Source organism: Panthera onca, chromosome D1 (assembly GCF_046562875.1).
Source record: "Panthera onca isolate mPanOnc1 chromosome D1, mPanOnc1 haplotype 2, whole genome shotgun sequence".
NCBI classification, from domain to species: Eukaryota; Metazoa; Chordata; class Mammalia; order Carnivora; family Felidae; genus Panthera; species Panthera onca.
Window position 1 is genome coordinate 14415209 of NC_138348.1, and position 26213 is coordinate 14441421.

Here is a 26213-nt window from a genome sequence, read left to right on the forward strand (position 1 = left end):
CTTTGGTTTTCTTTCTCAACATTACTTTGCTATTTGGGATATTTTCTGGTTTCATACAAATTTTAGGATTATTTGTTCTAGCCCTGTGAAGAATGCTGGTGTTATTTAGATAGGGATTGCATTGAATGTGTAGATTATTTTGGGTAGTAGTATCAACATCTTAACAATATTTGTTCCTCCTATCCATGAGCATGGAATGTCTTTCCATTTCTTTGTGTCTTCTTCAATTTCTTTGATAAACTTTCTAGAGTTTTAAAGGTACAGATATTCTACCTATTTTGTTAGGTTTATTCCTAGGTATCTTATGGGCACCTGTCGGGATGAGCACTGGGTGTTATATATAAGTGATGAATCACTACATTCTTCTCCTGAAGTCAATTCTACACTGTATGTTAACCAGCTTGAATTTAAGTTAAAAACTTAGAAAAAGGAAAAAGAAAACAATGAAACTGACTCAAGAAGAAATTGAGATTATAATTTTCTTACCACTATTTTAAAAAGTGCATTAGTAATTAAAACTTTACTATGCAGTTAAAAATTCTCTTATTTTTCAGTGAATTCTATTAAGGAACATTTTTCACTGAATTGAATAAGGAGAAATTCTTACCATTTCATCTAGAGAGGCCAATACAACTTTGATGTACAAAACTGACAAGGACAATGCAATAAAAGAAAATTGCAGAGCAATTATGAACACAGAATTTTAAATTACAGACAAAATATTGACACAAACTGATCCGCTAATAGAAAAAAAATATTCTATTCTATAACTTTTAAATTCATGTTCTCGGGAAAAGATCACTTGAGTTGATATTAGAAAATTCAAAAAATGTAAGTTACCATATGAAAATATTAAAGAAACTCAGATGAAGAAAAAATAGCTTAATGAAATTCCACATCTACTCACAAAAACCCAAAATACACACAAAAACACAGACAAATGAAGCAGATAACTTTGTTAATCTGGAAGCAGGAGGAATATACAAAAAACCTATAGAAAGCGAGATTTTAGGGAAGCCTGGGTGTCTCAGTTGCTTGAGTGTTTGCCTCTTGATTTCAGCTCAGGTCATGATCCCAGGATCGAGTTCTGCATTGGGCTCTGTGGTGAGTGTAGAGCCTGCTTAAGATTCTCTCCTTCTCTCCCTCTCCCTCTCTCCCCTGAGACTCTCTCTTAAATAAATAAATAAATAATAAATAATAAATAAATCTCATTTAACCTGTAAGAAAAAAAAATTAAATTTTCAGGAATGGCTTTACTGGATACCATATCTTATTAGTTATGGATGGTTGTAACTATAAAACAGAGAAGCATGTAGAAAATTTATATACTGTACATATAGGGACATTTACATTATGAAAAACCTGGCACTATAGATCAGTGCTAATGGAGTGGTTTTCAATAAATATTGCTGGGAAAATATGCATCCACAAGTAAAAATACAAAATCAGCTGATTCTCATATCACACCAAAATTTAATTCCAGTTTTATCTTAGAAATACATTGAAAAGTCAGTGTAAAAGGAAAATTAAAGTCTACAATCCAAGAGTAAATAGAATATAATATAAAAGACATAATACTTTACTAAATTTAGGACAACTTAACCCATAAAATACGGGAATATCTTCATTATTTTAGAGGAAATAAATATATCTTGAATAGGACCTTGGAAGCACAGTTTGATAAACCCTGTTTGATTAAACATAAGGAAATCTGTGTCCCTCAATACATCGTCAAGAGAGTGGATAGAGGAGTGCCGGAAGATGGCGGCGTAGGAGGACGCGGGGCTCACAGCGCGTCCTGCCGATCACTTAGATTCCACCTACACCTGCCTAAAGAACCCAGAAAACCGCCAGAGGATTAGCAGAACGGAGTCTCCGGAGTCAAGCGCAGACTAGAGGCCCACAGAAGAGGGTAGGAAGGGCGGCGAGGCGGTGCGCGCTCCACGGACTGGCGGGAGGGAGCCGGGGCGGAGGGGCGGCTCGCCGGCCAAGCAGAGCCCCCGAGTCTGGCTGGCAAAAGCGGAGGGGCCGGACGGACTGTGTTCCGACAGCAAGCGCGACTTAGCGTCTGGGAGGTCAGAAGTTAACAGCTCTGCTCGGAAAGCGGGAAGGCTGGAGGACAAAGGGAGGGAGAGCTGCTGAGCCCCCGGACGGCAGAGCTCAGCTTGGCGGGGAACAAAGGCGCCAGCGCCATCTCCCCCGCCCATCCCCCAGCCAAAATCCCAAAGGGAACCAGTTCCTGCCAGGGAACTTGCTCGCTCCGCGCAAACACCCAACTCTGTGCTTCTGCGGAGCCAAACCTCCGGCAGCGGATCTGACTCCCTCCCGCTGCCACAGGGCTCCTCCTGAAGTGGATCACCTAAGGAGAAGCGAGCTAAGCCTGCCCCTCCAGCCCCCGTGCACCTTGCCTACCCACCCCAGCTAATACGCCAGATCCCCAGCAACACAAGCCTGGCAGTGTGCAAGTAGCCCAGATGGGACACGCCACCCCACAGTGAATCCTGCCCCTAGGAGAGGGGAAGAGAAGGCACACACCAGTCTGACTGTGACCCCAGCAGTGGGCTGGGGGCAGACATCGGGTTGGACTGCGGCCCCGCCCACTAACTCCAGTTATACACCACAGCACAGGGGAAGTGCCCTGCAGGTCCTCACCACGCCAGGGACTCTCCAAAATGACCAAACGGAAGAATTCCCCTCAGAAGAATCTCCAGGAAATAACAACAGCTAATGAACTGATCAAAAAGGATTTAAATAATATAACAGAAAGTGAATTTAGAATAATAGTCATAAAATTAATCGCTGGGCTTGAAAACAGTATACAGGACAGCAGAGAATCTCTTGCCACAAAGATCGAGGGACTAAGGAACAGTCACGAGGAGTTGAAAAACGCTTTAAACGAATTGCAAAACAAAATGGAATCCACGATGGCTCGGCTTGAAGAGGCAGAGGAGAGAATAGGTGAACTAGAAGATAAAGTTATGGAGAAAGAGGAAGCTGAAAGAAAGAGAGATAAAAAAATCCAGGAGTATGAGGGGAAAATTAGAGAACTAAGTGATACACTAAAAAAAAATAATATACGCATAATTGGTATCCCAGAGGAGGAAGAGAGAGGGAAGGGTGCTGAAGGGGTACTTGAACAAATTATAGCTGAGAACTTCCCTGAACTGGGGAAGGAAAAAGGCATTGAAATCCAAGAGGCACAGAGAACTCCCTTCAGACGTAACTTGAATCGATCTTCTGCACGACATATCATAGTGAAACTGGCAAAATACAAGGATAAAGAGAAAATTCTGAAAGCAGCAAGGGATAAACGTGCCCTCACATATAAAGGGAGACCTCTAAGACTCGTGACTGATCTCTCCTTTGAAACTTGGCAGGCCAGAAAGGCTTGGCACGATATCTACAGTGTGCTAAACAGAAAAAATATGCAGCCGAGAATCCTTTATCCAGCAAGTCTGTCAATTAGAATAGAAGGAGAGATAAAGGTCTTCCCAAACAAACAAAAACTGAAGGAATTTGTCACCACGAAACCAGCCCTACAAGAGATCCTAAGGGGGATCCTGTGAGACAAAGTACCAGAGACATCACTACAAGCATAAAACATACAGACATCACAATGACTCTAAACCCATATCTTTCTATAATAACACTGAATGTAAATGGATTAAATGCGCCAACTAAAAGACATAGGGTATCAGAATGGATAAAAAAACAAGACCCATCTATTTGCTGTCTACAAGAGACTCATTTTAGATCTGAGGACACCTTTAGATTGAGAGTGAGGGGATGGAGAACTATTTATCATGCTCCTGGAAGCCAAAAGAAAGCTGGAGTAGCCATACTTATATCAGACAAACTAGACTTTAAATTAAAGGCTGTAACAAGAGATGAAGAAGGGCATTATATAATAATCACAGGGTCTATCCACCAGGAAGAGCTAACTATTATAAATGTCTATGCGCCAAATACCCGAGCCCCCAGATATATAAAACAATTACTCATAAACATAAGCAACCTTATTGATAAGAATGTGGTCATTGCAGGGGACTTTAACACCCCACTTACAGAAATGGATAGATCATCTAGACACACAGTCAATAAAGAAACAAGGGCCCTGAATGATACATTGGATCAGATGGACTTGACAGATATATTTAGAACTCTGCATCCCAAAGCAACAGAATATACTTTCTTCTCAAGTGCACATGGAACATTCTCCAAGATAGATCATATACTGGGTCACAAAACAGCCCTTCATAAGTTTACAAGAATTGAAATTATACCATGCATACTTTCAGACCACAATGCTATGAAGCTTGAAATCAACCACAGGAAAAAGTCTGGAAAACCTCCAAAAGCATGGAGGTTAAAGAACACCCTACTAACGAATGAGTGGGTCAACCAGGCAATTAGAGAAGAAATTAAAACATATATGGAAACAAACGAAAATGAAAATACAACAATCCAAACGCTCTGGGATGCAGCGAAGGCAGTCCTGAGAGGAAAATACATTGCAATCCAGGCCTATCTCAAGAAACAAGAAAAATCCCAAATACAAAATCTAACAGCACACCTAAAGGAAATAGAAGCAGAACAGCAAAGGCAGCCTAAACCCAGCAGAAGAAGAGAAATAATAAAGATCAGAGCAGAAATAAACAATATCGAATCTAAAAAAACTGTAGAGCAGATCAACGAAACCAAGAGTTGGTTTTTTGAAAAAATAAACAAAATTGACAAACCTCTAGCCAGGCTTCTCAAAAAGAAAAGGGAGATGACCCAAATAGATAAAATCATGAATGAAAATGGAATGATTACAACCAATCCCTCAGAGATACAAACAATTATCAGGGAATACTATGAAAAATTATATGCCAGCAAATTGGACAACCTGGAAGAAATGGACAAATTTCTAAACACCCACACTCTTCCAAAACTCAATCAGGAGGAAATAGAAAGCTTGAACAGACCCATAACCAGCGAAGAAATTGAATCGGTTATCAAAAATCTCCCAACAAATAAGAGTCCAGGACCAGATGGCTTCCCAGGGGAGTTCTAGCAGAGATAATACCTATCCTTCTCAAGCTATTCCAAGAAATAGAAAGGGAAGGACAACTTCCAGACTCATTCTATGAAGCCAGTATTACTTTGATTCCTAAACCAGACAGAGACCCAGTAAAAAAAGAGAACTACAGGCCAATATCCCTGATGAATATGGATGCAAAAATTCTTAATAAGATACTAGCAAATCGAATTCAACAGCATATAAAAAGAATTATTCACCATGATCAAGTGGGATTCATTCCTGGGATGCAGGGCTGGTTCAACATTTGCAAATCGATCAACGTGATACATCACATTAACAAAAAAAAAGAGAAGAACCATATGATCCTGTCAATCGATGCAGAAGAGGCCTTTGACAAAATCCAGCACCCTTTCTTAATAAAAACCCTTGAGAAAGTCGGGATAGAAGGAACATACTTAAAGATCATAAAGGCCATTTATGAAAAGCCCACAGCTAACATCATCCTCAACGGGGAAAAACTGAGAGCTTTTTCCCTGAGATCAGGAACACGACAGGGATGCCCACTGTCACCGCTGCTGTTTAATATAGTGCTGGAAGTTCTAGCATCAGCAATCAGACAACAAAAGGAAATCAAAGGCATCAAAATTGGCAAAGATGAAGTCAAGCTTTCGCTTTTTGCAGATGACATGATATTATACATGGAAAATCCGATAGACTCCACCAAAAGTCTGCTAGAACTGATACATGAATTCAGCAAAGTTGCAGGATACAAAATCAATGTGCAGAAATCAGTTGCATTCTTATACACTAACAATGAAGCAACAGAAAGACAAATGAAGAAACTGATCCCATTCACAATTGCACCAAGAAGCATAAAATACCTAGGAATAAATCTAACCAAAGATGTAAAAGATCTGTATGCTGAAAACTATAGAAAGCTTATGCAGGTAATTGAAGAAGATATAAAGAGATGGAAAGACATTCCCTGCTCATGGATTGGAAGAATAAATATTGTCAAAATGTCAATACTACCCAAAGCTATCTACACATTCAATGCAATCCCAATCAAAATTGCACCAGCATTCTTCTCGAAACTAGAACAAGCAATCCTAAAATTCATATGGAACCACAAAAGGCCCCGAATAGCCAAAGTAATTTTGAAGAAGAAGACCAAAGCAGGAGGCATCACAATCCCAGACTTTAGCCTCTACTACAAAGCTGTCATCATCAAGACAGCATGGTATTGGCACAAAAACAGACACATAGACCAATGGAATAGAATAGAAACCCCAGAACTAGACCCACAAACGTATGGCCAACTCATCTTTGACAAAGCAGGAAAGAACATCCAATGGAAAAAAGACAGTCTCTTTAACAAATGGTGCTGGGAGAACTGGACAGCAACATGCAGAAGGTTGAAACTAGACCACTTTCTCACACCATTCACAAAAATAAACTCAAAATGGATAAAGGACCTGAATGTGAGACAGGAAACCATCAAAACCTTAGAGGAGAAAGCAGGAAAAGACCTCTCTGACCTCAGCCGTAGCAATCTCTTACTCGGCACATCCCCAAAGGCAAGGGAATTAAAAGCAAAAGTGAATTACTGGGACCTTATGAAGATAAAAAGCTTCTGCACAGCAAAGGAAACAACCAACAAAACTAAAAGGCAACCAACGGAATGGGAAAAGATATTTGCAAATGACACATCGGACAAAGGGCTAGTATCCAAAATCTATAAAGAGCTCATCAAACTCCACACCCGAAAAACAAATAACCCAGTGAAGAAATGGGCAGAAAACATGAATAGACACTTCTCTAAAGAAGACATCCGGATGGCCAACAGGCACATGAAAAGATGTTCAACGTCGCTCCTTATCAGGGAAATACAAATCAAAACCACACTCAGATATCACCTCACGCCAGTCAGAGTGGCCAAAATGAAGAAATCAGGAGACTATAGATGCTGGAGAGGATGTGGAGAAACAGGAACCCTCTTGCACTGTTGGTGGGAATGCAAATTGGTGCAGCCGCTCTGGAAAGCAGTGTGGAGGTTCCTCAGAAAATTAAAAATAGACCTACCCTATGACCCAGCAATAGCACTGCTAGGAATTTATCCAAGGGATACAGGAGTACTGATGCATAGGGGCACCTGTACCCCAATGTTTATAGCGGCACTCTCAACAATAGCCAAATTATGGAAAGAGCCTAAATGTCCATCAACTGATGAATGGATAAAGAAATTGTGGTTTATATACACAATGGAATACTACGTGGCAATGAGAAAAAATGAAATATGGCCTTTTGTAGCAACATGGATGGAACTGGAGAGTGTGATGCTAAGTGAAATAAGCCATACAGAGAAAGACAGATACCATATGGTTTCACTCTTATGTGGATCCTGAGAAACATAACAGAAACCCATGGGGGAGGGGAAGGAAAAAAAAAAAAAAAGAGGTTAGAGTGGGAGAGAGCCAAAGCATTAGAGACTGTTAAAAACTGAGAACAAACTGAGGGTTGATGGGGGGTGGGAGGGAGGGCAGGGTGGGTGATGGGTATTGAGGAGGGCACTTTTTGGGATGAGCACTGGGTGTTGTATGGAAACCAATTTGACAGTAAATTTCATATATTAAAAATTAAAAAAAAATAAAAAAATAAAAAAAAAATAAAAAAATAAAAAAAAATAAAAATAAAGAGAGTGGATAGAGAGCACAGTTTAGGAGAAAATAGTCATGGCAATTTTACCAAAAAAAAAAGGACTTTTATTTAAAATGCATAATGAACTACACATTTATAATAAAATATAACCCAATAGGAAAATGGACAAAAAAACGAAATAGGCATCTTACAAAGAAAAAAGAACCAAAGGGCTACTAATAACCCTATTAAAAGAAATTCAACCACATTGAAACTATGAGGAATTTAAATTATAACCAAAATGACATACCAATACTCACCTATGAACTTTGAAGATATTAACATGTCTAGTGTGACCATATTAAATGTTGGCAAGAATGGGCAGTAATTAGAATCACACGCGATATAGGAGGAATGTAAATTATTACACTGACTTTGGAAAATTGTTTGATTGGATCTAGTAAAAGAGAAGAAACCAGCTCTCTGTGATCCAGAACTTTCACACATAGGCACATCCCACAGAGTAAGTGCTTGCTTATGTGCAAATGCTTGTGCAAGAACATTCATGGCAGCGTTTCCATAAAAACCAAGAAGAGGAAATAACTAAAGGCCATTAATAGTATAGATACACCAATGATGGCATATTTATTTTATGGGACATTCTTCAACAAGAAAAAATGAACTACGGTTACAGCTAATAAATTGAAACATTCACTTAAAACAAATGTTGAGCCAAAGCAGCCAGACATAATGGAATATATACTCTAAGATTTCATTTATGTGAATTTCAAAAGGAGGGAAAGCTAGCACTTATACTCTCAGACTTATTCTTAGGAGTTGTAGCTAAACTAAAAAGAAGCAGCTTTGAAGACCACAAATTCCACAAAGGAGTTTCCTCCTAGAGGTGTTGGAGAGGCAGTGATGAGAAAGTGCTTATGGAAATTTTGAAAAATGCTGATAATGTTCTGCCTTTACTTTCTTACAGAAAGTAACACATGGGATAATTATTCAGAATTACTTCTCTATGTGTTTGTCATATTTCATGATTCAAGAGGAAGGATGAGAAGGGAAGAATAAGGTGAGAAGGAACAAAGGGAGCAGGGAAGGGCAACATCTTTGCAGGTTCTGAGAGTTAGGATGAAAACCTCTTTGGAGGACCATTATTTGGCACACTACCCTCTGGGGTTGGAACTTGAGAAGAATTTTCATTCTTTCTTTTCTTTTAACCTGTAAACAATTTTTTAAAGCACAGTGAGATTTAATGTCACAGATGTATATGAATGAACTAATTATCTGAATACATTTTCTCCAGTTATTTGAAGAAAAATTAGTAACCCTTAGTGCAACATATAAAAAGTATTTAAAAGTAATTGTGTATGTGTATGTGTATAAAAATCAAAATTAAGGGCGCTTGGGTGGCTCACTCGGTTGAGTGTCCAACTCTTGGTTTTGGCTTAGGTCATGATCCCAGGGTTGTGGGATCGAGTCCCACTTCAGACTCCATGCTAAGCATGGAACTTGCTTAAGATTCTCTCTTTGTCTCCCTCTACCCCTTTCCACAACTCTCTTTGTCTCTAAAATAAAAAAAAAAAAAAAAAAAGAAAAGAAAAGAATCCAAATTACATTGAGTGAGAAAGCAGTTTGGTATGAATTAACTTTCTGGCTGTGTCTTTCACATCTTTGTTCCTAAGACTGTAAATAAGAGGGTTCAACATGGGGATCATGACAGTAAAAAACACAGTGGCCACTTTGACCAGGAGCCACGAGCTTTTGGAGTTGGGCACACAGTAGAGAAGAAGGATGATCCCATGGAAGATGGTGATGGTGGTCAGGTGGGAGGCACAGGTGGAGAAGGCTTTCTGGAGTCCTCCAGTAGACGGCATCTTGACTATGGTGACAACTATAAAAATATAGGAGGCGAGGATAATCAGGAGGCTACACGCCTCATTGAATGTGGAAATGACTAAACACATCCTCTGACTAAAGGAGGGGTCAGAGCAGGATAAAGAAAGGATGGCAGAATACTCACAGCCAAAGTGATGTATAATGTTGGGACCACAGAAGGACAGTTCCAAAAGAGAGTATGTGAGTGTCAGGGAACATATTCCACCCCATGCATAGGTTCCAGCCACCAAGAGGGCACAGAGTTTCCGAGACATAGCCACTGTGTAGAGCAAGGGGTTGCAAACAGCCACAAACCGGTCATAGGCCATAACCGCTAACATGAACATTTCTATAATCACAAACGCACAAACAAAAAAAAATTGCACCATGCATGCTTTGAAGGAGATACTTCTGTCTTCCATGACCAAGATCTCTAGCAGTTTGGGTGTAAATACACTGGAATAACAAATATCCAAAAAGGATAGATGACTGAGGAAAAAGTACATGGGTGTGTGGAGTTTGGGGTTGATCCTTACAACCGCAATGATGCCCAAGTTTCCCACCAGAGTGACTGTGTAGATGGTCAAGAACATGAGGAAGAGGGGTGCCTGGAGGTGTGGGTACTCCGAGAAACCCAGGAGGATAAATATAGTCACAGAGCTCTGATTTCCCTCATCCAGTGCCATGGTTCTTGATTTTAAAAAATAAAGGAGAAGAAAAGAGAATTGAGCAGCGGAACTTGAGAAGGAAGAGTAAAAGGAAGTCAGGACAGGTCAATGCGAGCCAGTGAAGGCAATGGGGTCAGTGCGTACACATGAGTGCTCTGTTTCACTTTGGAGTCTTACTTGACTTTTTAATTATGTGCAATTAGCTGTATTCTTCAGTACTTTAGTTTCCTCATCTGGAAAATAAGAAAAAAAAATGGGACTAATCAGTAGTATTAAGTTATATAAATAACCTGTAGATGTATATGATCCTTACAACGTTGAATATCCCAGGATAAAATATAATTATATGAGCACAAAGGAGACATATAGCAAAATTTAAAAAAACAAACAAAAAAACCTCTGAGCACATCATAGTACTCATATGATCATGTCAGAAGCCACGTTGGGAAAATTAAACACTTTTAATGCATAAAGAAAAACATAACTGTAAATATCTTTGGGGGAAAATGTATCATCAGACCTTCACAATTTTTGTATTGCTATATTGAGTATTTCCCTATTCTAGATATAGCCCATTATCAAGGACTTAAGAGTTTCTTTAAGTGGTCTGGTCAAAAATTCCATGGATGACTATATTCTGTCAATTACATACCCACCATGTGGTCATTTTGAAGGCCCAAACTACTCAATGATTTATAACTGTTTTCTAAGGGAGTATTTTGCATATAGTCTTGAAAATTTCACATCAACCCTCTTCTGTTGGCTATACAGTTTGTAGTGCTTATTGTATTAAAATGAAAAAAATATGCTTATTTATTAGTGATTATAACACACACACACACACACACACACACACACACACACACACAAAATACGGTACTGAGAAAGAAGTATCACTTACAACAACAACCAAAAACTTTGTTCTAATGTGGCAAGTCTATCTGTAGTGGTCAATGAAGAATAAAAAAAAATGTGTTAGATTAAGAAATATAAACATTTGGTTTCTGTAAAACAGCAGGAGTTTAAATATTACCAATTCCACAAGGTCAAATCCTAAAGAACGGATTCTAGAAGTGGATGTGGAGAGATAATGAACATGATCCTGCCATCTTGGACACATCTGTGAACCTGCACAACTTTAGCTTTGTCTATAACACACAACAGCATATCATTAAATCTACCACTAATCCAGGAACAGAGCATTAGCTATGCAGTCACATTCTCCATCACATAGAAGATTGGGTCTACCTGTTGTGAACTTCATATATGTAGTTATGTGTATTGATTTAAACAAAAATCCTCTCTAAATTCAGGAACTTAGATTGCTTTTATTGGGTCACATTCATGCAAGTGAAGAATTCTGAGATACAATCTGCTATTATTGCCAGAAGGCTAGATAAACCCAATACATCATGGTTTAGTTGTAGAGCTTGGTCTAGTTCAAGTGAAAGACTCCCTAAATTGTTAGTCATATTCTACCTACTAAAGAATAAGTGATCTTTGTGAGGACTCTAAACCAAGATAAGACAAGACTTAGTACAGTTGAAAGGCAAAGAATTTCTGAGTATTTTCATATGTCTTGTGTTCAGACTTCTTTAGTAACACTTCCACTGCCCTTTCCTTACATTAAAGCTCCTGTCCTCACACCTAATGATCTCTCTTCAAACTCGTCAGCGAAACTATCAAAGCAGTAACCATCATACTCAATTCTATGTTTATCCTAAGTAGTTTTCTCCTATCGTATTTTCTAGTGCTTTCAGAGTCCAAATGGATCTTTCTCTCTCTCTGGAGTTCACAGGATTTGAAGCTAATCCTCTCTATAAAGAGACTTTCAAATGTTTGAAGACATTAAGGTAGATCTCTTGCTCTTTTCTTCTCTAGGTAAACAATGTTAGTGTTGGTTTATAGTTTGTGCTTTGTTTTTCCATTTTCTTCCTCACATGGGTTTCTAAATATTTCAGACAACCTAGTCAATATTCTAGGTATAGCATGGACCCCTTTGAGCTGATATTGACACTAAGAACTAAACTAATCTTTTCAGAGATATCATGGAGTGCCAAAAGGCAATGGACTCTGCAATCTGCACTTGCTATATATGTATACATATGTGTATGTGTATATATATGTATGTATATGTATGAGTTCCAAGTTTTTAAATATATAGATATAGATATAGATAGATATAGATATAGATATATAGATAGATAGGTATAGATATAGATATAGATAGATAGATGATAGATAGATAGAAAGATAGATAGATAGATAGATAGATAGATAGATAGATAGAGCCTGGGTATTTGTACTCAAATATTTGAACTGTGTTAGGTCAATTTACTGCCCTGCCAAGCTTTGTCCAGGATTTACCAGTAAGCAATAAATCTCAGACGTGTACTTGAAACATTTGTACAAATTTGAGGATTGTGCATTTATTACTAAATTTCATGCACTGTTGACTCCTTACTTCTCTCTTCACCCCTGGCGTGGCCTTTTAGTCTAACTGAATTGCTGCTAATCTCACTACTTCTTGCCTTTACTCGAGCCACTCTGTCCACCCAGAAGGTCTTCAGGTTCCATTCATATCACCAATCACCAGTGCCCACTCCATTCTCATTACTACTTGGACTATTTGTTAAATTGTTGGTAAATATGCTTTCTCCGCCACTTCTCAAGAGTGCACATGTTGGGTTCAATACGTGTCCCACATAAACTTTAAGTGAGAGAATTCCAGGATGCCTTAACGACCTAGAGGAGTTCAAGGTCAGGAAAGAATGCCAGGAAGTCTTAAGGAGTTCAAGAGTTAAGAGTTCCAGGTTACTCATAATGAATGTGAGACTTCCTCGCCCATTCCACACCCCTTGTGAGGAACATGCTCCCATTGTAGATTTATTAATTCACCAATTCTACAGGTACAAAAAAAATGCATAAAGGCAATAATTGTTAAGGTAATGTTGTGGTGATAAGCTTGTCAAACTATAGGGTATTGTTTTTAACTAACTCAGCTTGGTACTAGGAGTATGATTGGGATTGAATAAAGAAGCTATATCTTTGTTCACAGTGCAGAAAAAGGAAAATAAAATATCTCACTTACCTTTTCATATCAGAAACTTTTCTTATAAAATTCTACTGTCAACTTTTTTGAAAATTAGCCCCATTCAGAGAAGGGGCTAATTTGAGTGGGTGGAGAAAAGACAGCCTTACATCATGTTATTTTATAGAGAACGTGAATTTAGGAAACAGATGTTAGTTCAGTTTCAGCCTATGTTGTATATTACATAAGCAACTTTAACAAATTCTTTAATCATATGAGCCTCAATACTCTCATCTACAAAATGTGGATGGTAACACCACGCTAGCTCATTTAATGTTGAGCGCGAACATATTAAATGACGTATGACCTTAAAATATCCAACAAATCCTACACTTGGTTAAGATCTCCACAGATATCGGCTTCCTTCCATGTTAATTTTCTACTGCCATTAATCTCTATGAAAATAGTACAAGTTCCAAGTTTTTAAACGTTCTTGCGGTGCATATTCGGAAAGCTATTTTAAAAAGAATTGTATCTCCTGGACTCTTTTTAATTTGAGATGTTTCACTGAGTCTTGGATTCACAGTCGTATCCATTTCTAATCCAGCAACGCAGAATCTTCATTTTCCTTTGCTTTCCTAACCCTGCCTGGTTCTTTCTGTCTCTTCTGCCGTGCCGTATGTGTGACTGTGGGAAAGGCAATCAGGGAAAGGTGAAAAGAGAGAAATAGTCTAAGTGCACCCTCCCTCTTCATTTTTCCTATCACCAACTATCCTCTCACCTGTATATAAGATTTCCAACTGGAGTCCAGTCTGTGAGATTAACTTTTGTTCACTCACACTTAGCCTGGAATGCAATGGTGTAAGCATTTTTGAGAGCATTTTATACTAAGTGAATCAAATCGAAACTTCTGCCCAGATGTCTTTAATATCTCCAGGCACTATATGACCACATCGTCTGCCATGACCATAGTGCTTCATTCACAGTGGGGCCTTAAATCCTTATTGTACAAAAACAAGCATTTGTAACTCTTAATCTTCCACCATTCATCCCTCTGAAATGGCACCTCTACCCTTGTTGTTGTACGTTGTGCCACCATTTCCTGAAGTACCACATAGCCCCTCCAAAAAAACTGCTGGTTAATAGAAATGCCTTTTCTCTTCTTCTATGTTCTTTCCACGTCTATTACCACAATGTATGTGTAGTGCCTGGCACGTTTGCTACATTTATGGGCATGTGTGTGTATGTGCATGTTTGCATGTGCGCCTTAGCTTTTTCCGTGAAGAGTATCACTTCTTTAGGAGAAGACTTGCATTTAACATTTCTTGTCAAACCACACAATGTGTTTAGCTTCGCAATTGGAGACGAACTTTCCAGCTCAGAACAACGGTTCTGGGAATAACGCAAGTAGAATGCAGCCAGTTGAATATACACATAAACCAAGTCGAAATTGCTGTTACTCAGCTCACGTAGGTGGCTCCGGCCAACAACATGCTGGGTTCCAATGTCCCTCACATCAGAATGAAAAGATAATCTTAGGTTGAATCAACTCACCAAAAGCCAGATTTTCCCGATGCATTTTTATTGACTTCCTTGCTACTATTAATAGGCTGCCTATACTTTCTGTCTCAAAACTGAAAGTTTTGTTTAAATGTTTCAGTTCTTTGATCAGAGTTGATGTTTCTTGCAAAATTTTATTCAATAAAGATCCCAAGAAATGCCACTTTTGCAACTGTCAAGAAATTTTGGAGGGAACATAGAGATGTCCTTCAGGAGTAGATAGACCTGGAAACTATACTCCATGATGGTGTTTGTTTTATTCTAAGTGCCTAACCTTGGGGGCACAGACCTCAGGGAATCCTGACAGTGTGTGCTATAATGAGCTACAAACAAAATAATTAGAGGGAACTTCCTCTTCCTCAGCTTAGACTATAATTTCTTTTAAATCATTGACATGCTGATCTTTACATCTTAAAAAATAATGTGCCTCTGTATAGAGGTTATACTTATTAAAATCATGAAAAGTTATAGTCCTATCTATCCCATTGACTCCAGCATACTTATAGCTGCTATGATATGCTTTTTTAGTCTCTTAATTTTGCTTATCTGTTCCTACATGAATTTATATAGAAACACACTTAATATTATACTATGTATATATGTATATACATATACATATATATAATATATATAACACTTAATATTATACTATATATGTATATTTACTATGTATATATGTATATACATATGTATATGCATGTATATATATATACATGTATATATATGTATATGTGTGTGTATATATATATATATATATATATATACACACACACACACACACACGTATATATATTTTACATTCAACTATTAAGGCTTATTGTTTCTTATATGCTGAACATGCTTGCCTTCAGCTGGGGGCTAGGATATGTTAGTTAATCATCATCTTGGCTATAAAGCCAGCTGTATTCTTTAGTTCAGCCAGAAAGGTCATAGTGCCAATATTTTAAGTCCACCTATGTTATTCCTGTACCTCTAGGAATATTTTCTAGGCCACATATTAGGAAAGAAAGAAAATTGTGTTCAATACGGTCCTGTTACGTCACAGGCCTTGGACAGAAAGAAAGTCACATTTATGCCTACTACATCTAAAATTTTAAAGGAAGAGTAGCATATAAATCCATGGGTAGAAAAAAAAATAGCCCATAGCCATCACGTAACACAATCACTAGTGAACTAATATATTATCTAACGTGTTTAGCTTCACTGTTAGAACGTCTACTTTCAGGCTGAACGTACAACGTGAGGCTTTTTGAAAACCACTTTACATTACATTTGTGTAAATAAGCTGCATATGTAAGAGCATTTACCAACATAAAAGAATATCATGTTCTAAAAGGATTTTTCAGCTCTTCACTTTTTCTTGTTTTTATTTTGTTTTCCACTGAGAAACACAAAACTAATTAAATTACCAAAGTTTGGATAACTTCAAAATCAGTATTTAAAAATTATATATTCTAGTTTTTAACCTTAGAAGCCTTACTGAATATACCAAATATTCCATGATAGCACGCTCAAGCTTCCTAACTTATTTTTGTGTTCTTAAAAGATCACACACACGCAGAGGCATGCACACAGTGAAAGAACCTGGTGGAACATTTACTTAGGGCCCTTGGTTGACAAACAATTAAAAATTAAAGTAAATCCTTTGTTATTGCTATGATAAACAATGAGTGATTATAATTTTGTTATATATCCCTAATTTACACAAGATACCTGATTCCACATAAAGCGTTATGGTAAAGAGAATTTAATTTCCATATGAAAATAAGACTCTAAATAATGGAGAGAAACAAGTAATGTTTAAGTGGTTGAATTAGAGCAACCACACGTGAATGTCTCTCTAGTCTTTGCTTATAAACTTTAATCATGATTAAGACAACAAAGAAAACGTGAGTTATTATATTTAATCCCAGGCATTTGCTTAAAGCAATACAATAACCAGTCGATTATTAGAAAACTTGGCTGAAACCTACCACAGTCATGGGTTATCTGTTATCTGCCATAAAGTTATCTGGCATTATCAAAGAATACGTTCAATGAGGCAAATGCTTTGGTCAATCTTCAGTAGATTTTGAGCCAGATTCTTTGCTTCTCCCTATATATACCCTGTTGACTTATAACTTAACAGTTCCACAAGATGTAGATACCTTTCTCACCCCTTGGCCTTGGGCTTAGCCATGTGATTTGCTTTAACTCCTAACATGTTAACAGGTGAGACCCAAACAGGCACTTATAATATACCTTTGCTTTATGCATACTTTATTGTGACTCAACTTACAACGTAGACCATTAACGGAATAGTCCAATAAAGATGACCTACCTACAGGCCTGTAGATTGAGGTTAGCTGATCTGGTTAGCTCAGTATTGATGCTCAAGTGACCCAGCTGCTATCAGCCGAGGTACCTTCGTCAACTCACCGGTTCTAAAGGATTGCTATTGTTGCATCCTTCTGGAATTTATGATTGTTTTTCATCAATAAATAATTGATGCCTGAGTAAGATCTGTACATTGTGTCATTATTAATATCCTGATTGTTGTATTATATGATCATAGGGGAAAATCGGTAAAAACTACTTGGGATCTCTCTAAATTATTTCTTACAACCTAAAATGTACCTAGTACTATTACAATAAAATTTTGAATAAATGAAAAAAGTACAACTATATTGACACAAAGAGAAAAACTACAGTGATGGGCATGTATCTCCAAAATGTATATTGGTTTCTTGTGCTACGACATACATAGAAAATATTTTATATTTATTCATACTGCAGTTATAATTTACATTGTATTCTGGACCTTTTAAGGGAGATATACTTTTATTTATTTTTATTTTTCAGGGAATCTTCCAGTACCAAGATGATTCTTGTGGAATTAAATATAATTTTTGTTTTTAGAACCTTAGAGTTTTATGTTGAAAAGCTTTTTAAATGTTTATTTAACTTAAGAGAGAGAGAGAGACAGCATGAGCAAGGGAGGGGCAGAGAGAGAGGGAGAGAGAGAGAATCCCAAGCAGGTTCCATGATGTCAGCGTAGAGCCCGACATGGGCCTCCATCCCAGGAACCATGAGAACATGACCTGAACTGAAATCAAGAGTCAGATGCTTCACTGACAGAGCCACCCGGGAGCTCCTATGTTGAAGAGCTTTTAAGGTACTGTTTTTATATTAAGAAGTAAACTACCTCGTAATAAGCCATAACTCTTCAGACCATCTCAAAAATCCCACACTTCCATGACTTAAACTGAACTGAAATTTGTCTGAGCAATTACATGATGATGTATACTGACACAGACACTTTTGTATTTCAATTTATGAATCAAACACTTGGTTTAATCTTTTATCCCTAACATCATATGTAATTTTAAAGTTATTTCACTAAACTTTAGAGTGAACAGATTATGGACTGTCAATTACAAGTGTATCATACCCTTATGGACTAATTTTCTATTGGACAAGTCTTACCAGTACCCTAAAAAAAGGACTAATTCATATTTCTGGCTTTACATTTTATCAAAGAATAATTTAACATTAATTAATGTCTTGACTGCCTCTTTCACATCTTTGTTCCTGAGGCTGTAGATCAGTGGGTTCAGCATGGGAATGACCACAGTGTAAAAGACAGAAGCTACTTTGACCATGAGCCATGAACTTTTGGAGTTGGGAACACAATACAGAAACAGTATGGTCCCATGGAAAATTGTAACAGCGGTCAGGTGAGAAGCACACGTGGAGAAGGCCTTGTGGCGCCCCCCAGTGGAAGGCATCTTCATGACGGTGATAAAAATGGAAACATAGGAGGGAAGAATGATCACCAGGCTGCTTATTTCGTTGAATGTGGCAGAGACTAAAATGACCCTCTGGCTAATGTAAGGATCAGAGCAGGACACAGAGACAATGGCAGCATGCTCACAGACAAAGTTGTTTATGAAGTTAGTTCCACAAAAGGATAAAGTCAACAAAAAGTATGTGTATGTTAAGGAGCAGGCTATACTCCAAGAATATGATGCTCCCACCAACAAGGAACAAAGCTTCTGAGACATGACAACTGTGTACAGAAGAGGGTTACAAACTGCCACAAATCGGTCATATGCCATCACGGCCAACATGAAGGTTTCTGTCACCACGAATATGCACGCAAAGAAAAATTGCATGATGCAGCCTGTGAAGGAGATGGTTCTGTCTTCCACAACCAAGTTTTCTAATAGTTTGGGTGTGACTACTGTAGAGTAACAGAAATCAACCAAAGATAAATGGCTGAGAAAAAAGTACATGGGGGTGTGGAGTTTGGGATTGATCTTGATGATCATGATCATACCCAGATTCCCAAGAACAGTGACTGTGTAGATGGTCAGGAATACCAGGAAAAGTGGCATCTGGAGTTCTGGATATTCTGAGAAGCCCAACAGAATGAAGGTGACTCTACTACTCTGGTTTTCTTGATTCCTGTGGACAAAATATAAAAGTTTATCCAGAAAGTAAGTTCCAGAATCTGAAATACATAACAGAAGAAAAGACAAGTTTAGAGGCTCAATGGGTCTCTTACGAGTGTTGCTGAAAATAGTAGACTTCCTTCCACTGTTACATTTAAAAAGTGAGTATTGACTTATGTAACAATTACACAGTGAGTAAAAACTTTGTGTGACTAGAATCATCAAAACCAAGGTTAAAACAGGAACATAAAGCACAGACTAGACTTTGCTCTATTTCAGATAATAAAATCAGTATTATCATAGGCAGCTGACTTCATAAGCCACTCTCTTTGCACGAATTTGAGCTTAGTAAAAATACAGTTGACCTTTGAACAAGGGTTCGAACTGTGCAAGCCCACTTACGTGCTATTTTTTTCCAATAAATATAGTATAGTACTGTAAAAGTACTTTATCTTTCTTACAACTTGTCTTAATAATTCTTTTCTCTAGCTTACCTTATGGAAAGAATACAATATTTAATGCGAAACACACATACATATATACAAGCATAAACCAGGCAACATACAAAATATGTGCTAATCGACTGTGTATGTTATCAGGAAGGCTTCCAGTCAACACTAGGCTATTAATAGTTAAATTTTGGGAAGTCAAGAGGTATATGTAGGTTTTTGATTGCATGGAGGTTGGTGCCTGTCACTTCCATCTTGTTCAAGGGTCAACAGTAGAAGCAAAGAATTACATGACTTTCTTTACTTTCTTACCTGCCTCTCCCCTTAAACTGTGAGAAAATCAACTCCTAACTGGTTTTAAAAAGTTTAAATGCTAGCATTCATGCAAAATGGTCAATTTAAGATTTTCTTGGTTGTCTCATCTCCCTTTCAATGCCCTTGTTACTCCTGGTAATCCGATATTCTCAACACAGCTACAGCTGTGCTGTAGAAGTATCCTAAACTTACACACTTATGTTGAACTAATCTTGAAATTTTTTTAATATTATCCCTCATGTCATATTATATTATTCATCGGGATAGGTTCACAGCAAAATATGTGCTGCATTTCTAGGGAAGACAGTTAAAACGATATTGAACAAAAATCTCTTCTTTCTCCAGTGTGGTCAATTGTGGAAACTAGGTAGGTGGTACACAGTGAAAACTCTCAAAATACTGGACAGTGTGCATAAATCTCATGCTGCAGTGAAAAATGCATTCTGTCGTTTTGAACTAAGTTTAAAGCTCTTCCAAGGACAAGTGTCAGGACAAAGACCCATCTCAAACAACACACTATATTTCTTGAAAATTACTTGCTGCCACGAGGCATTTTCTCAACAGTAAAATGAGAATATTTGTAATATAAAATTTAAATCACTACAATGGATGTAGATACTTTGGTAATGAATTCAAGGCTACAAGGCATGGTGCAATGCATACTTGATATTCAGCTTTCTTATTTAATGAAATTTTGAGTAATGGGTAGAATTCCAAAAACCTTACATTGTTACAAAAATCAGGCCCAAGTATGGACATCTATCAATGGGTGGGCACATACAATATAGAAATTCTTTCCTCCTGAATCCATACAATAGAAACGCTATAGAATTTCATTGGGGCATTTAATCTAAGATGCATAATTATATTTTCCCCATTCTGCTATAGGTTTTCTTAACACACTATTGCTTTCTCTGCTTCCCATGTGTTCGTTCCTATAGGAAAGATATATCTCAAAGACCGATCCCACAGCAAAGCCACTGTGACACTCCCTTAAAAAGTCTTAGCCCTGCAAAGCTAGATTATGGACATATACCCCAGGAGCATTCCTTCACTTTGAAATATTCCGTGCAACACTGTGAGGATAATTTTCCACGATTACTTTAACCTGACAACCAGTGACTTCTAAGACTCCAAATACATTTTAAAAGTGAATGCAGGCAATTTACAATGTTCAGCTGGCTTTTCCAAAACTTCTTGGATCTAGAAATTCAATCTCATTGCCACCTGACACATTTTTCTTCAGTCATGGCGGCCTTATGAAGACCTGTTACATGATAGGTGATCGTTTGCCCGTAGTTTATTTTCCCAATTTATTCCCACTATTGTCATATTTTATTTTACCACCTACTATTAGAGACATTGCTCATTGTTTCTTGCCTTTTTATAAACTCTACTGTTTATAACTGATGAGTGCCATATGCTGTAGCTTATCATTTAAAATAAGGTTGTTATTATTACTTTCTTCTTTGGAGATTGTATTTTTTTTTTATTATTGTTATTCTGGATTTGCCAAATGTTTGTTGCCTTGCTGGCTGCAGAGTGACTACAAAATAAGGAAAACAGGATGAATAACATTTGAAAGAAAGAAGGAATTAGAATACAATACCACAAACCCTTTGCGCACAGAACTAAGTGGTCTGTGGGCACTTTGTCCTACACACGTGCTCGTCTCCTGCAAAGATTACTGGAACTCCACATTTTCCTTCTAAAGCAAAACAAAATCAACTCACTTAAATGCAGAAAGGCTTGCGTGAGTCATTTAGGGAAGAATTCTTCACTTGGATGAATGAACTCCAGGAATGTTCCTGCAAAGTATTTAATTAATAGAAACAGAGCTGAAAGCGAGAATAGTCCACAGTATGTTTCATTAAATGTTTCAGATAGTTACTTGTTTTTTTTCCAATTTATTAAGACAACTCAGAAATAACAGAGATAAGATCACACCTGAAAATTAAATCCGGGCACCAAACTGTGTCACAAATATATGCCAGTAAGACCTTAGGGATGCAGAGACTAGAGAATGTCACTGAGGTACTGCCTTGCAGACTGTAATTCAAGTAATTAGTTGTAACACGTCCCATGTGATATCTTGGTTGTGTATTATTTTCCTGAAGCCCTGAGGTGTCTGCATTATCAACATTAAGCTTAAGGAAAATAAACAAGATTCTATATATCTTTACATTGATGTAAAATACAGAAATGTGTGAGAAAAAGGAGCTCCTGGGTGGCTCAGTCGGTTGAGCATCTGATGTCAGCTCAGGTCATGATCTCATGGTTCATGGGTTCGAGCCCTGCATCAGACCCTGTGCTGACAGCTCAGAGCCTGGAGCCTGTTTCAGATTCTGTGTCTCCCTCTCTCTCTGCCCCTCTCCCACTCATGCTCTGTCTCTGTCTCTCTGTCTCAAAAATAAATAAACACTAAACAGATTAAAAAAAAATAAATGCATGAGAAAAAAATAACCTGTAAGACAGTAGTCTAGCAGGACACCTGGGTGGCTCGGTCAGTTGAGCACCGACTCTTGATTTCCACCCTGGTCGTCATCCCAAGGTCTTGGGATCAAGCCCCATATTGGTGTCCATGCTGAGCATGGAGCCTGCTTAAGATTCTCTCTCTCCCTCTAGCCTTCTCCCCCACTTGCATTCTCTCTCTCTCTCTCTCTCTCTCTCTGTCTCTTAAATTAAAAAAAAATAGGTAATAGTCTAGAGATAGTCATTGTAATTCATGTTGAATTTATATTTTCTATTTTCCTATGAAAGTATACTTATGTCCCTGTGTATGGTAATATAGAGCTTTCTAAATAATAAATTACATTGTCTATTTTTAATTAGTTAGTTAGCAATACACTGAAAACTTCCTTTTCTAGTCACACTATGGGTTTTATTAATAGAAGACAATCTGCTTTGGCCTGTCAAATACAGGTACGGTGTCCTCGGATATTTATACTTACTGTTGACTCTGAAATAATTTTGGATTGTAGGTTTCCTAAAATACCAATTTATGGAAAGGATGATATATTCATTAATTTGGTAATTCTATCCAACATGCATGAAAGACACAAATCAAAAATACCAGTAGCTAGATGCAGTAAGAGCATATTTCTTTCTCACTAATGGAAGATTCAAATTGCATTCCTGAATATTAGGCAGTTATGCTCCATATAGTAATTTCGGGGCTCAGGTTTCTTATAACCCCTGGCTCACCTTCAACATGGTGCTTCTAAGGTTATGATTCTCTTTTCTAAGTATAGAAGAGGCAGTTAAAAACTCTGTAAATACATCCTTCAGAAGCTCAATTTTTATCGAGTCCAATTTATATAATGCATAAGAAAATCAAGGATAAAATATAGTCAGCAGTCTCCGAAACAATACATCTGAGGATCCACACATAAAAAACGATATAGATCTATGTTCATCAGGGATCTTGATCTGTAATTTTCTTGCAGTATCTTTATCTAGCCTCAGTATTGGGGTAATAGTGCTGGACTAAATTACTTTGGAAGATTTTCTTCTACCTTTTGGAAGAGTTTTAAAAGGATTGGTGTTAATGCTTTTTAAAATGTTTGGTAGACTCCTCAACAAAAGGGTAGCAAATTGAATCCAACAGCATCCTAAAGGCGTCATATCACATGACTTAGTGACATTTTTCCAGAAATACAAGTGTAGTTCCACGTAGGAAAACCAACTAACGTATGTACCACATTAAGAACAAAGCAGTAAAACCACATGACCATCTCAGTCGACACAATTTCAGCAAAGTTTCACAGCACACAGTAAACATCCAAAAATCAGCGGTGTTTCTAGATAGCAGAAATGAGCAATCCTCAATGGAAGTTAAGAAAAACATTCCACTTAAATGACACTCAAAAGAATCAAATACCTAGACATAAATTTAAAAGGAGGTGAAAGACGTGTATACTGTAACTACAAAACATTGCTGAAACAAATTAAAGAATATCTAAATAAATGAAAAGCTACGGTGCATTCATAGGGAAGGAATCCAGAATATGCCCTGCTAAAATATGCATTTTGATATTAAAAAAAATTTTTTTGAGCTGAAGGCAAGCAGAGCAACAAATGCAGGGAAAGCTCTTTGTACCGTCCCCTTTTCTGCCAAAAAGCAGAATATAAATTTTCTTTTTACTAGAGACAGACACTTATCAGCCCAAAGAAATCTGCAAACAATCTTACTCCATTACTTTCCTTTTTTTTTGTTTCAAGTTTTTATTTAAATTCTAGTTAGTTAGCATATAGGGTAATATTGGTTTCCAGAGTAGAATTTAGTGATTCATCACTTGTGATACAACACCCAGTGCCCATCACAAGTGCCCTCCTTAATGCCCATTACCCATTTAACCCAACCTCCTGCCCACTTCTCCTCTATCAGCTGTCAATTTATTCTCTATTTTTAAGAGTCTCTCCTGGATTGCCTCCCTCTCTCTTTTCTCCCCTTCTCTTGTTCATCTGTTTTGTTTCTTAAGTTCCATATTTGAGTGAAATCATATGGTATTTGTCTTTCTCTGACTGACTTATTTTGCTGAGCATAATACTCTCCATCTCTATCCACATCTTTGCAAATGGCAAGATTTCATTATTTTTTATGGCTGAGTAATATTCCATTGTATGTATATATACCACTTCTTCTTTATCCATTCATCAGTCAATGGGCATTTGGGCTGTTTCCATGATTTGGCTATTGGTGACAATGTTGCAGTAAACATCGGGGTGCATGTGCCCCTTCAAATCAGTATTTTTGTATCCTTTGGGTAAAAAGCTTGTAGTGCAATTGCTGGGCCACAGGGTAGTTCTATTTTTAACTTTTTGAGAAGTTTCCCTACTGTTTTCTAGAGTGACTACACCAGTTTGTATTCCCACCAACAGTGGAAGAGGCTTCCCTTTCCTGCACATATTCTCCATGACCTTCCCACAGTTTGCTACCCTTGGAAGCCTACAACTGTTTTCCTTTGTCCTGTCGACTCTCTACACATTCATTGTTCTTTGTTGAAGATGTTATCAAAGCTGCAGTTCTAAGCTGTCTCTGCGTTATTTTATGTTTAAACTTCTCTCATGTGATGTGCACTGCATGCGTTAATAAACTTTGTTTCCCTCTTGTTAACCTTTTTTGTTAAAAAAGCCTAGCTGAAAATTTAAGATGAGCAGAGAAGTTTTGTCCCTCCTGCAATAGCGTGGAACACTTAATGTTGTTAAGTTGGCCATAGCATCACAGGTTATATACAGTTTCAGGGCACTCAATCTCTATCAAAATTCCAAAGGTAATTTTGTGGAAATGGAAACTGATTTTTAAATCCATATGGAATTAAAAGGAGTCCAAAAGCTAAGACAATCTTGGAAAAGAACATATGGGGGGAGATTCATGATTCCTGATTTCACAACTTACTCCACAGATACAAGGAATAGAATTAAGAATCCGGAAATAAACCCATATATCCATGAACCATTGATTTTCAACAGTATCCCAAGAACATTCAATGGAGAAAGGAATTTTTTCCATAAATGATGGCAAGGAGAACTGGATATTCACGTGTAAAATAACGAGGTTGGACATCGACTTTGTTTTATTTTATATTTTTAATGTTTTATTTTATATTTGAGAGACAGAGACAGACAGGCAGAGCACGAGCAGAGAGACAGAGACAGAATCTGAAGCAGGCTCCAGGCTCTGAGCTGTCAGCACAGGGCCAATGTGGGGCTTGAACCCACGAGCGGTGAGATGGTGACCTGAGCCAAATTTGGACACTTAACTGACTGAGCCACCCAGCATCCCTGGACATCTACTTTATACCATATACAGTGGTTAACTCAAAATTGAACAAAGACCTAAAGTAATGGCAAAACCTATAGAACGCTTAGAAGAAAACTTAGCTGTAATTTTTATAGCCTTGGATTTGGCAATGAATCCTTAAATACGGGACCAAAAGCACAAATGACAAAAGAAAAAAATAGATAAATTGGACTTAATAAAAATTTAAAATTTGTGTGCATCAAAAAAAAAAAAACAACCACACATTATTATTGAAATCAGAGAATAGGAGAAAAGATTTCCAAATCATATATCTGATAATGGAGTAGAATCCACAACATATGTAGAACTCTTACAACAAACACCCAAGAGTCAAGCTTTCCAGTTAGAAAATGTGCAAATGATTTAAATAGGCATTTCTCCCAAGATCTAAAAATGCCCACAAGCACATG

The 26213-nt window shown here is 37.5% G+C and overlaps 2 protein-coding genes across 4 annotated transcripts; both read right to left on the reverse strand.

Moving 5' to 3' along the window:
• Window positions 1-9279: 9279 nt before the first annotated feature.
• Window positions 9280-10230, reverse strand: LOC132662506 (olfactory receptor 1165-like). Its single transcript, XM_060607963.3, has one exon. It carries the CDS (start codon window positions 10228-10230, stop codon window positions 9280-9282), a length of 951 nt encoding a protein of 316 aa, XP_060463946.2.
• Window positions 10231-18306: 8076 nt separating this feature from the next.
• On the reverse strand, window positions 18307-24320 carry LOC132662505 (olfactory receptor 5D3). Of its 3 annotated transcripts, none has more exons than XM_060607960.3 (2): window positions 24296-24320; window positions 18307-19223 (listed from the first exon to the last, which is right to left on the reverse strand). In XM_060607960.3, exons 1-2 carry the CDS (start codon window positions 24318-24320, stop codon window positions 18307-18309), a joined length of 942 nt encoding a protein of 313 aa, XP_060463943.3. The 3 variants fall into 3 exon arrangements, with proteins under 3 accessions (XP_060463943.3, XP_060463945.3, XP_060463944.3); XM_060607962.3 differs by lacking the exon at window positions 24296-24320 and adding an exon at window positions 19639-19658 and having other exon boundaries at window positions 18307-19231; XM_060607961.3 differs by lacking the exon at window positions 24296-24320 and having other exon boundaries at window positions 18307-19251.
• Window positions 24321-26213: the final 1893 nt, after the last annotated feature.